This window comes from Castor canadensis, chromosome 10, assembly GCF_047511655.1.
Source record: "Castor canadensis chromosome 10, mCasCan1.hap1v2, whole genome shotgun sequence".
Taxonomy (NCBI): domain Eukaryota; kingdom Metazoa; phylum Chordata; class Mammalia; order Rodentia; family Castoridae; genus Castor; species Castor canadensis.
Window position 1 is genome coordinate 32,204,913 of NC_133395.1, and position 12,074 is coordinate 32,216,986.

Below are 12,074 nucleotides of genomic sequence, written 5' to 3' on the forward strand. Positions count from 1 at the left end.
ATTCTTACTGAAGCAACTTGGATATCTGAACATCTCCATGCATTTATACAAGTCAATTTCCAGTTAGGCTAGTGAGTGTCACATATAGAAATTTGGGTCACTAGAGGTTTAGAGTAGAAATGGGAGAAAAATACCATTTTGTGGTCTTTCATATAACATCAACAAGGAAAACTGGTAAAATTAGCAAATGTTCCTTACATGTTATAACCATTCTTTGAAAATACCTAATAATGCCTAAAATTGCAGGTTTTACATACACCAAATTTCCTGATTTGTTTTTTGTTAGTAGGTTTATGTCTGTGTGTATATACACATAATCTGTTTTTTAATCTTAATAATATTAGGTCTTAATACAGCATTAGTAAATGTGCTATTCTTAAATAGTTATAAACTGCTTCATTCTTTAGAGAGTGTGATTAAGATGTAGTTGAAAGTAGTGCTATAATAGCTTATATATGTCCTAAATTTCCTGAGTTTTTTTGTTTTGGGTTTTTGTTTTGTTTGGTTGGTTTGGTTTGGTTTTTTGGGGGTTGTTTTTATTTATTTTTTTTTTGACTTTAAAATTGGCAACTCTTAACTATGTGGTTATCCATGTAAAAGGGTTGTTTTGTTTGTTTGGGGGGATTTTGAGTGGTACTGGAGTTTAAACTCAGGGCTTTGCATTTAAGAAGCCCTCTACCATTTGTGTATGCCCACCAGCCCTTTTTGCTCTGGTTAGTACAGAAATAGGATCTTGTTTTTTGCCCAGGCCAGCCTAGACCACAATACTCCTATTTTAAGCTCCCCTCCATAGCTTGGATGACAGGCATGTACCACCTTTCCAGCTTTTTTCCCTTAAAATGAGGTCTCACAAACCTTTTTTGCTAGGGCTGGCCTGAAACTGAGATGTCAGCCTCTCAAGTATCTGGGTTGACAGGCATGTGCCACTGGCACCTGGATGGTCTTTTTATCTTTCACATTAGCATTTGGCATGCTTGATCATGTATTTTCACAGTGATAATTAGTTATTAATATTTGGTGTCTTCTGTGCCTTAAAACATAATGAGCTTGGAGTTACAATTCTATGCTTGTTAATTTAGTTAGGTTCCTAATATGCTGTAATTTTCTCATTATCTGACAAGTCCTTTAAAAATATAACTTGGAAAAGGTTATTTAAATTAGCCCATATTTGTGTATTGCCATATTAATCTATGACATTATATAATAAAAAAGCTAACTCATATTTTAATTGTGAGAAATTGAGACATTGGAGGAATATTTTCTTTCACGTTCATAACTTTAGGTTCAAACATTCTTAAATTTTCAAAAGAAAACCATTTCAAGTATTTTATTTTTAAACTTCAGCTGTCTGTGTGGTGAAGTTTTGCTACTTAATGGGTGTAATTTAATCTTATAGTAAGCTATCGTGTACTAAGAATCTTCTAAAATGGCAAAAGCTAACAGAGAAAAGTATCAAACACAAACAATTAGCGACAAAACTGATTTCATTGGCAACTTATTACCATGGTTACAGCTTCAGGATCATTGTAGGTGTTGCTGACTCAGTGACACTTGAGTGTGTATGGTGACATTAAAGAGAGGTATAACCTTTAAATACTGTCAGTCACTACCTTGCTTCTTTACTGCTAAATTTCTATACATTGTTTTTAACAATTGCTTTTCATGTTGCTTTTAATAATAGAATAACTTATGAAAAAAAATCTTGATATTCTTCTTCATCAGAAGGCCCGTATCACTGTTCTCTGTTAGGGAGAACACCATTGAGCAGACTCCACACATCCCATACACATTGCTGAACCAGTGAAGACATTAGTGTCCCCCCAAAGTAGCATGCAGCATGCTGTATAATGTTTCTACCTAAACAGAAAGAACCCTGTTCATTATCCAGTTTTTAAATTGGTTTCAGTTTGGCTTACATTGATTTGTAGGCATCTTACTAGAAACAATTTTTTGTCTGCTTTATGTACGTCTTACATTTCTGAATTGGTATATATGTTATGGGTGTGTATCTACATCCGTTTATATGGATAGTATATAAAATAATAATCTCATTCTCTAAAATGACTTGACAGCTGATCCGGATTTGTGACGTTTCTTTCATGTTGAAGTCTTAGATGATGTTAGTTTTTATTAACATTTTAATTGTTTTCTGTTTTGATGCAAACAAAATAACCACTTATCACAGTATTTATATAAGCATTAAAATTGTGCAGTTTCTTCTCACTAACAAGTTTTTAATTTTAGGTCAGATAAATATAGATAGTATGATGTATCAATGTAAAATATCATTGACATATTGTAGGCTGGGTGTGCTGGTACATGCCTGTAATTCCATCACTCAGGAGGCTGATGAGGCAAACAGATCATGAGTTCTAGGCTAGCTTGGGCTACATAATGAGACCCTGTCTGAGAAGAAAAAATAAACAAAAAGACACTTGGCAAAAACAATTTTTTCTGAAATCCTGTTACTATAAATTGGTTGTTCTCTAATAAAATATTTTGGTGTTTCAACATGGAACTCCTGAATGCTTTGTGATCTCCTTAACTTTGAGATACAAAAAAGTGGGCCTGTCTTTAAAGATTCAGATTGTGTCTCTTTATACTTTCTATAACAAATTTGCTTAAAGCTTTCAGAAACATTTCCAAATGATCATCTTTTCAATTTGTAGGAGGGAAATTTGAAAAATGACTTAGGTTTCCTGTTTGGTTTTACTTGTTCTTTTTTTGTACTTTAAAAAGTGATAGTTTACATATATTACATACATACCATTATTATTCATAATAATAGTTGCTTCCTATATAATCTTGATTGTTGACATTTTCTTTATGAAACAGCAGACTTTTTTCTGTCCTAAAATAAATCTGGCTGTACTAGAACAAATAGTTCTCATTTAAGAAGCATTTCCTTCCTGCACTGACTGTCATAAACTTTGTAGCAAAGTCTGGCTCTTGGTTTTAGTAAATGGCATGACACACTATATCCATGGAGAGCTTTTGACAAAACTTAACTTCAGAGCATCTTTGGTGTGTGGTTTACTCAGGTGGCTTCAGTTTCACTTTAGTAAGTAACATTTCCATGTTGGTACTAGAATCCAGAAAATGTTGTTACTGTGAACAAGTCTTCTGCACATAATATCCTGTTCCCTTTCTTTGTTGATATTTTTCTTTTTTAAACTTTGTCGCTCAGAATATCTTTAATGCTAGCCAAGGAGTCAGGGATTTGGACGTATTTTCATGGACTTCCAAAGCTTTTTTCCCCCAGGTGAGTTAACTATAAGGAACAATCATACAGTATTCAGGTATTTCAGCATGTACAACAAATTTTACATTATATTTTTGTAACTTTTGCTTAGGATTAATGAAGATTTCTTACCAAAAAAACTTTCTCAAGTTCTGCAATTGAGTTTTTCCTTAATTGTTAGTTTCAGTGAAACTTTAACACGACTTCACAATTGCTATGTTTAGTTTTCTGACTAGCTTCTCCAATAAGTAAATCCAAGTTTAATTGATTTAAGTGGTAGTGATCTTATGGCTCTACTAATTTTTCCACTGTCTTCTCTTTTGCATTGCCCTTTTGAATATTCATCTAAGAATGGGATGGGAATGGAAAGAGAAAAAAATTATATTGAAATTCATCCATGTTATATGCTGATGCTTAGGTCTCACATTTTTGTATTGAATAAAATGTATAATTTATGATTGCTTGAAAATGACAGACACAATTCTGAATTGAATAAAATGTATAATTCATGATCGTTTGAGAATAACAGACACAATTCTGTGCTTTATATTTATCAGTTATTTGTATATTTGATATAAAAAATGCATAAACTTTGTTTTCTATTAATGCATATAGCTTTGTTAATGTTTCAATAAAATATTAACTATTTTAATAAAAATGCTCATTGGTTTTCAGTGAATAGTATATAATTATTAGTTTTGCCAAGACTTATCCCCCAGTGTTAGCCTGAATGATCAAAAGTTGAAATATTGTTATACTAATTAAATGCTGTAAGAATATCATTAAATAACATTGAAATTGTTTTTCTGCCTGAATAAATGCATATTTGCTGTTATTTTAAATGTCACCATGTAATTTTTAAAAATCAGCTGTAAATAGGAGTAAAGTTTGTCTCTTTCAACTATGAAATGGCATGTCTTTACTGAAATGGATCATTTACTAAGAGTAATTTTTGAATGTTTACTGGAATTCTTGTGAGTCTAATAGTTCTAAAGTTAAGATGTTAAATGCAGTTTTCATTTTGAGTGTTCTCTTCATATAACTGAATAGGTAGATATTTTTACAGATATACATGCATGGCTAAGTGAAATGTTTACATTTCTTTTTAGTTGAAAACCTGGTCATTTCCAAGTGATTAAAATTTTCATTTCCAATAAATTACTAATATCTACATTAAGAATATTGGTACATACAATATGACAATTAAAGTAAGTGTGAATAAACTGTTCTCCATAGTACATATCTGTTTAAGTAAAAATTTATGATTGTCACCACCAGGAGGCTTATAAAATATTATATGAGGAGCCAAGCACAGTGGGGCACTCCTGTAATCCCAGCACTTGAGAGGCTGAGGCAGGAGGATCTCAAGTTTAAGTCCAGCCTGGGCTGCCTAGTGAGACCCTGTCTTAAAAAGAAAAAAAAAGTGAATGCTAATAGTAGGTTTAAATTTTTCCCTGACCAAACATCTTAACAAAGTAGATAAGAATTCTTGAATCCACATATTTTTAGCCTCATGATTTTAATTTTAATGTTTTGTTATGTATATGAACATTTGTCTCAATATGAGACTGCTTTTAGGAATAAAACTAATCTATAATGCTTTATCTTGTATAAAATTAGTTTTTATTTTATTCAATTTATAACATATTAAATATTAATTTTAATGTAATTCTGTATGAGTGTCTCATTATGATTGTCTTTTATAAGTGCAGTTTTAAATTTGTCTGAAAGGAGTAATAATGACAATGGCAAAATCGCCAATATAGTCCTTTCACTTATATTTATTTGGGGAGAAGAGAAAATACATCTAGATTAGTATTTCTCTTTATTTACATAGGAAACAATTTATCAATAGCATTCAGCTTCAATAGAAAATACAGAGCAAGTTCTTTTCTTTGATTTTAGCAGTGACTTTTCAATAATATAAATTTAAATACATTTTATTTATGCATCTTTAATGCTAATCTTTCTTCTCCACTAAAAGTAAAATCAACTTTTCTGTAACTAACAAATTTATTACTTTATAGTAATGGTCTAGCAAACCTAGAAAGACATTTTCATATGTAGTATATTAAGAAAGTGTGAGTTGTTAAAATCTTACAAGCATTCTTACTTCACTCATAATTAGCAAAATTTAAAATGTGGCTATATTTTATGCATTATATCATTGTTATTTCTGCTTACAAATAAGTCTCCAGAGTATTCGTATCTGTTTTCTCTACAAATAATTATTACAAAGTGGAAAGAAATGCATATTTAGACTTTTTGCCCATGATAACATATAATAATCTTTCAGTAATGACTCCCAACTATTTAGTTGTGATTCACATAAGTTATTTTTATTGTCCTTTTAAATATTGCATTGAAAGATAAAAGGAAAGTCAAGGACTATGGTACTATATTTGTCAAGTTGTGGAGGATAAAAGCCAGGCATTCAGTTGCTCTTCTGCAATGTTTTAAAAAATCTGGGAGATTCTTCAATTAGTATTCACTAATATCTCAATTATCTTTACATATATACTCTCTTTCTTAATTGGCACAATTGTAGACTTGCTATGAAACCTATTAATAGGAGGATTTTGAAAGTAGGACTTGATGGTATTTTGTTCATTTTTCTTTTCCTATTCAAATTTTCAGGAACCTAAAACTAATAGTGATGACTTTTTCAAAGACATCAATTCCTGCTGCCAACAGGAAGCAACAGTGCAAGAGCAAGATATGCCATTCTTGCGAGGAGGGCCAGGCATGTACAAGGTAGTGAAGACGGGACCTTCAGGTCACAACATCAGAAGCTGCCCTAACCTTAGAGGTATCCCAATTGGAATGTTAGTTCTGGGAAACAAAGTCAAAGCAGTGGGAGAGGTATGGATTCTTGTAGCTGCATGAATTTTAAGATATTGATTGGTAATGTGTACAATCAAGCATCTCCTTTCTTCCAGAGGTTGCCATTTCCATCCCAGGTTTTTAAATGTTAAAGGCCTCAACCTTTTCTTGTATTGGAAATACTAACATAATTTTCTTTGCTTCTTTTCTAATTTACTCTCATAAATATCCTGTGGAAAAATATTTATATTAACAAATAATTTGTATTATGTGTATAAGTGTTCAGTATTCACCTATCTTTTTGTTATTGCAAATGTGCTATACTGTCATGATCTATCAGCACTTAAGATGTTTTATGTGAATTCATTTAGAGATGTGATAATTCACACAAGGTTTCATTTCTTTGTTCCCATTCACAGGTCTCACTGAAGTCCTGAGCAAATTAAGTTATTCTTCAGGCCACTGTGGCATTTGCCACAGCTGATAAGCTTGAAGATGTAGTGTGTCATGCTATTTCTCAGGGTCAGGTCATTTTCAAGTTGCAATATAGCTACTGTCAACCTAAATAATAGCAAGGATGCCATGTTAAGACCTTTTAGATGCAAAATAAATGAGCCACGTATTTTGGGTGACACTTAAAATTATTTAGCAGTGATCTTTGTGCTTTAAAAATACTGTTTTATCAAAGGTTTAAATAAGCAGCATATTTAAAAAATTCTCATTAATTTCTGTCTTACCTCAGGCTGTGGTCTTAATTTCAGAAACTAATTTCACAGTAGAAATGTATTATAATGATCACACTGTTCAAATACACTTAAGCCTTTTACTGGTTTTCAGCCTGAGTGCCCTGAAAGAATCAAGCCAACCAATGGTGCTTTTTGTTATGTACCAGGTAACCAATTCTGAAGGTACATGGGTGCAGCTGGATAAGAACAGCATGGTAGAGTTCTGTGAGAGTGATGAAGGAGAGGCGTGGTCCTTAGCTAGAGACAGAGGCGGAAACCAGTATCTCCGGCATGAAGATGGCAAGTTGGCTTAAATTTGTGATTTGTTTTGATCTAACCTTTGAAAAACAACTTTAATCTTTATTGTATTATGTTTGTCTTAAAAGAGACTTTTGTGTGTTTATTTTTTAAGTAAAAGAAAAACTAAAGGTTTAAAAACCTTGCAACTATCAAAATTGGTTTATAAAATACATGAGTACTAAATGAATGCCCACAGAAGAAGAAAATTGGAAGCATAGGAATCCATCTTTATGAAAATGTGCTTTTTATTTTATTTGCATGAATTTGCATGCCTCATTCTTCTGTGCAAGTCTAGGACTGAGCATTTTACTGTTTCTAGCATGCATGGCAAGTTCATTTTTTAAACCACCAATTGCAGTACTCCTCTCAGACAAGTGAATTCAATTGAATTTTTTTTCTTTGTTGTTGTGCTGGGTGGGGGTACATTGTAACATTTACAAAAGTTCTTACAATGTATCAAATATATCTTACTTGAATTCATCCCTCCACCCCTTTATCCCTCCCTCCCCTCTTTCTTGGAATAGTTTCGGCAGGTACCATGTTTGCATTTACATGCATGTGTACACATTTTTTGCACCATATTTACCCTCCTAAACCCTTTCCCCACCACTTCCCCCCTCCCATTAATACCAACCTGTCTCCTCACCCACCCACCCTGGGCAGAACCTGTTCCACACTCCTCCAATTTTGTAGAAGAAAAAAAGAAAAAAGGTGACATTTTTGCTTGTTTGAGGTAAAGGTGGCTACAGTGAGTTTCCTTTTGCTGTTTCCATGTATACTTGTTCAGTTGAATTTTAATCTCAGGAAAGGAGCATCATATCATCTGTTTCCTACTTTGTTGTTAGATTTTTATCTTTCAGCTTTATTTTTCAGTTGCTCTCACTCAGTAATATTTTTGTCCCTTTCTCTTTATTCTCCTTGTGGCAAAAATTTATTTTTCAAAGTTGAGACAATGTTATCACTTTTATAAAGCTTTAACTAACCCTCATAATGCCAGGAAGTCCCTCTTAGTTTCCAAAGAGCTGTATTCACTGCCAGATCAAAACAGATTCTATTTTGTTGAAATTAATTTTTATTTCTTCATACCCACATTGTGAATCTATTGTGGACAGGCACAGGGTTTTAATCTTTGTATCCCTAGTTGTGAAGCAGTTCTGATACATGCTAACTAGTTGCTTATGAAGTTTTGTAAATGCAACTTGAATTATAAAAATAAGAGGGTATCAAAGAAAGTAGATAAACAAAGCATAGACTTTTCTACTAAATCCCATGTTTGTAGGATAAGATCAGATAAATAGGAGAACATGCTTCTAATTTTAAATAATTTTCAATTGAAAATTCTTTTTGGCACTATATACTTAGAAATTTTGAGGATTTTTTTGTGTATGCATATACAAAATTATATTTTTCAACAGAAGAAAAATTATTTTGGCTCATGATTTAGATTTTTTAGTCCATGGTTCCTTGGACCCATGGCTGTGGACTTGTGGCGAGGCAAACATGGTGGAGTGGGCAAGATTGAACAAAGATGCTTACCTCATGGTGACAAGGAGGGAGGGGAAGAAAGAGAGAGAGGCAGAGTCAGAGACAGAGACAGCAAGAACCCAACAAGAAGTACCCTTAAAGGGTATGTCCAACTAGGTGCCTACTTCCTCCAACTATTTCTAATTTATTGGGTATCCACTTTTATTTTGTGAAATGCCCTTGTATAAATTGTTTACAATTATAAAACTATTCAGAAATATTAATATATACTTAATGATACATCCTGCTAAAATGAGATTAAATTTTCTACTTAAGAGCATCTATCCATTTCTAAACTCCACTCTTTGATAAACAAAAACAAAGATTTGCCATATTTTCTACCAGTGTTAAGCTGATTTAGACTTAGACCAAAGGCGATAGCACATAAAAAATTAATGTTATAGCTGTGGCTTTGTTGTAGAACAAGTTCTTCTGGATCAAAATTCTCAAACTCCTCCTCCAAGCCCTTTCTCAGTACAAGCTTTTAATAAAGGGGCAAGTTGCAGTGCCCAAGGATTTGATTATGGACTCGGAAATAATAAAGGTAAGTGTGTGAAAGTGAGTCTTTTCCTTATCTATTTTCAGTAATTTTTGCTACTTTTTTACTTATCTTTTCCTGTTTGCCCAAAAATCTTTATTAAATTAAAGTTTGTTCTTAGAAAATGGACTCTCAGAATGTTGACGAAGGCATTCTTCTTTACAATAATATTTACTAGTTTTAGCTTATGTTTATGGGAGTTCTTGCTTACATTTTTTCTGCTTTAGAAGCACTCATTTTGAATTTATATCATAAAGATTCTATGTTGCTATGTCTAGAAAAATAACTTATTTTTATCATGCACCTGTTAATAGGAGAGTAATGTTCGCAAGTGACACAGAACTTTCTTAAATGATCCAGAATATCACTTTTAAGTAACATTACATATGAGCTTTATTAAATATGTGTGGTTTTAAATATCTAACACAGTTATCTTAGTTACATTTGACTTTGGTATGCATAGTGAAATCAAAAAGTTGTAAAATGAAAATCCTAAGCCATTTGAATATAAAATGTATACACTTGTTTTTGATGCATTAAGTGAAGAGACCAGCATCCTTGAGAACCCAAACAATTATTTTGGAATAATTTATACTGGAATAAATATATACATAATTATATTTATGGATAAATTTCGACATATTCTTGTTCTTTCTTATGTACCTTATCCTGATTCCCACAAAACGTGCCACTTTGTCAGCAGATAACATACAGTTGGGTGATAGGTAGGAGGAAGAATGTTTAAAATAATTCACAAGACTTCAGGGAACAAATGTGGTGTGACCCAGCATAGCAGATGAAAAAAATATGAAAATCAATGTATATGAAATATTCAACTTGAAATAAAATAACTTTCTATTAGATACACTTTATTATGTTCCACAAAGTATTTTTAGGAGGGAAATTTAGCCATACATATTTTTTAACTCTCTTGGTTTAGTTTGTCTCACAAGCATAGGTATTACCTACTTGCTCGCTTCTGGTAGCTCTGATTTCCATTAACTTAAGCTGTATCTTTACACTGGTAGGATTAATGCTTGGTGATATTTCCTTCATGTTACTTTTTCTCTCCTACTGTCAACTCTTAAGTTAAAACCTCTGTATTTTCTTACTGCCACAACACTTCTATACACTCTGGTTTAAAGCCATGTTTTATTCAAATTGTATGCTTTCAGTCTCTGATGTGTCTCAGGCATTGTATTGATTGCTATTATTTTAAATCAGTCTTTAAACTATAATTCATTAAAGCACCATAAAAATAAAATGAACTTTTAAGAAAGACACATTGCTGAGAATATTTGTTATTAAATAGAAAGAGTATTTCTGATGTGATTTTGTGACTATTGTTCAAAAATAGCATGCACTTGTTAATAGACTTTTCAATATTTACATGGAACAAATATTAAGAAACTTATTTGATGAAGTATAGCTAACCTTATTATCTTTAACAAAAGTTCCCTTTTTCTTATATTCTTTTTTCTGTCCAAAATAAATGGATTGTTCTTCAAAAGTGCTTTTCCTTAAAATAATATTTTACAAGGGCTGGAGGCATGGTTCAAGAAGAAGAGTGCCTGCCTGACAGTCATGAAACCCTGAAGTCAAGTCCAAGTACCACCACCAAAAATAAATTGCAAAATTCTTCATAATCTATAAAACCCTTTCTGTAATCTATAGCATTTTCTTATTTAAAAAATATACATGTATATCTTGTATACCCAGTTCTTTCCATAAAAAATTGTCCCTTCAGTTGAAATTTTTATCTATAAAGCTATCATATTTAGGCAGTACAACTAGAAAGATACTGTTTTCCAGTTTCTGCATCAACTGGTCTGAAGATGGGGCTGTTTGCTTCTTCTTCAGCATCATTTAAACTACTTAATACACATATTCTTACAAAGAAGGAGTTACTTATCTAATTATATTATTTCATGTCCTTAAAATATTTTGTTGTCCTTGACACTTAATAATAAGGAAAATGTCAAATTCATATTTGAGGCACTATTAAAATTAGGTAACTCAAGTTAGTTTTTGTCTTGTAGGATTTACAGATTTTTATATTATCAATCTAAGGAATAGAGAGAGTTGATGCTTTTAAAAGAGTAGAATTTTTTTGACTATAGCAATTTTAAAAAGAAATTATTGATTTATAACTGTAAGATAGATACATTGCTGAGTTAAGAATACATACTTTGACCCTGTCCCTTCTACATTTTAAAGATATGTAATCATAATCTGCATGAAGTATATTGCAGATAAGCCAGGATGGTATTAGTCATTGTTGGGCTTCATAGACAAGACCTCATTTACAGTATTTAGATGTTCATTTATATATGTACAATATCAAAGCAACTTACAGATTCTTCATAGATCCTTTATTCTCCTATAAACAATAGGAAATGTTGTATGTGAATTTCAGTGCATTTGTTTTGTGGTGGGCTGCTGTAAAAGATTTGATGAAGTGCTTCCAGTAGTACTAAACTATAAACAGCATGCAAAATTTGTCCCCTAATTTGAAGACAATGACCACCAATTTCCATACCTTTCTGAATTGGCCTAGTTTCTCATTTAGTAATTTATCTGAATGTCATAAAGCATCATTTATTTTGCCATTTGGATGTTAATGAATAACAAGTTGTAGTTTTAACTGTTTTGCCTACTGCAGGTGACCAACTGAGTGCCATACTGAATTCCATTCAGTCACGGCCCAATCTCCCAGCTCCTTCCATCTTTGATCAAGCTGCAAAACCTCCCTCTTCCCTAGTCCACAGCCCATTTGTGTTCGGACAGCCCCTTTCCTTCCAGCAGCCTCAGCTTCAGAGTAAGTCTTCCAGCCTTACTTGCCTCCTCAAGCATTTCTGAAGCTTTGTTCTGAGTTGTTTATCAGTCTAACTAGTTATCAACTCACCTGACTTGTTTTATTCAA

At 32.3% G+C, this 12,074-nt stretch overlaps 1 protein-coding gene across 14 annotated transcripts in view; it reads left to right on the forward strand.

Annotated features, from left to right (window-relative positions):
• Positions 1–12,074, forward strand: part of Mycbp2 (MYC binding protein 2) — a 257,047-nt gene that overhangs the window by 180,269 nt on the left and 64,704 nt on the right. For 7 of the 14 annotated variants that reach the window (XM_074043187.1, XM_074043188.1, XM_074043191.1 and 4 more), the window contains 5 exons: positions 3,188–3,262; positions 5,879–6,103; positions 6,957–7,089; positions 9,035–9,157; positions 11,790–11,969. In XM_074043187.1, the coding sequence (XP_073899288.1) occupies positions 3,188–3,262; positions 5,879–6,103; positions 6,957–7,089; positions 9,035–9,157; positions 11,790–11,969 (736 nt within the window). The remainder of the gene's footprint in view (positions 1–3,187; positions 3,263–5,878; positions 6,104–6,956; positions 7,090–9,034; positions 9,158–11,789; positions 11,970–12,074) is intronic. The other 7 variants (XM_074043189.1, XM_020165363.2, XM_074043200.1 and 4 more) reach the window with 5 other exon arrangements.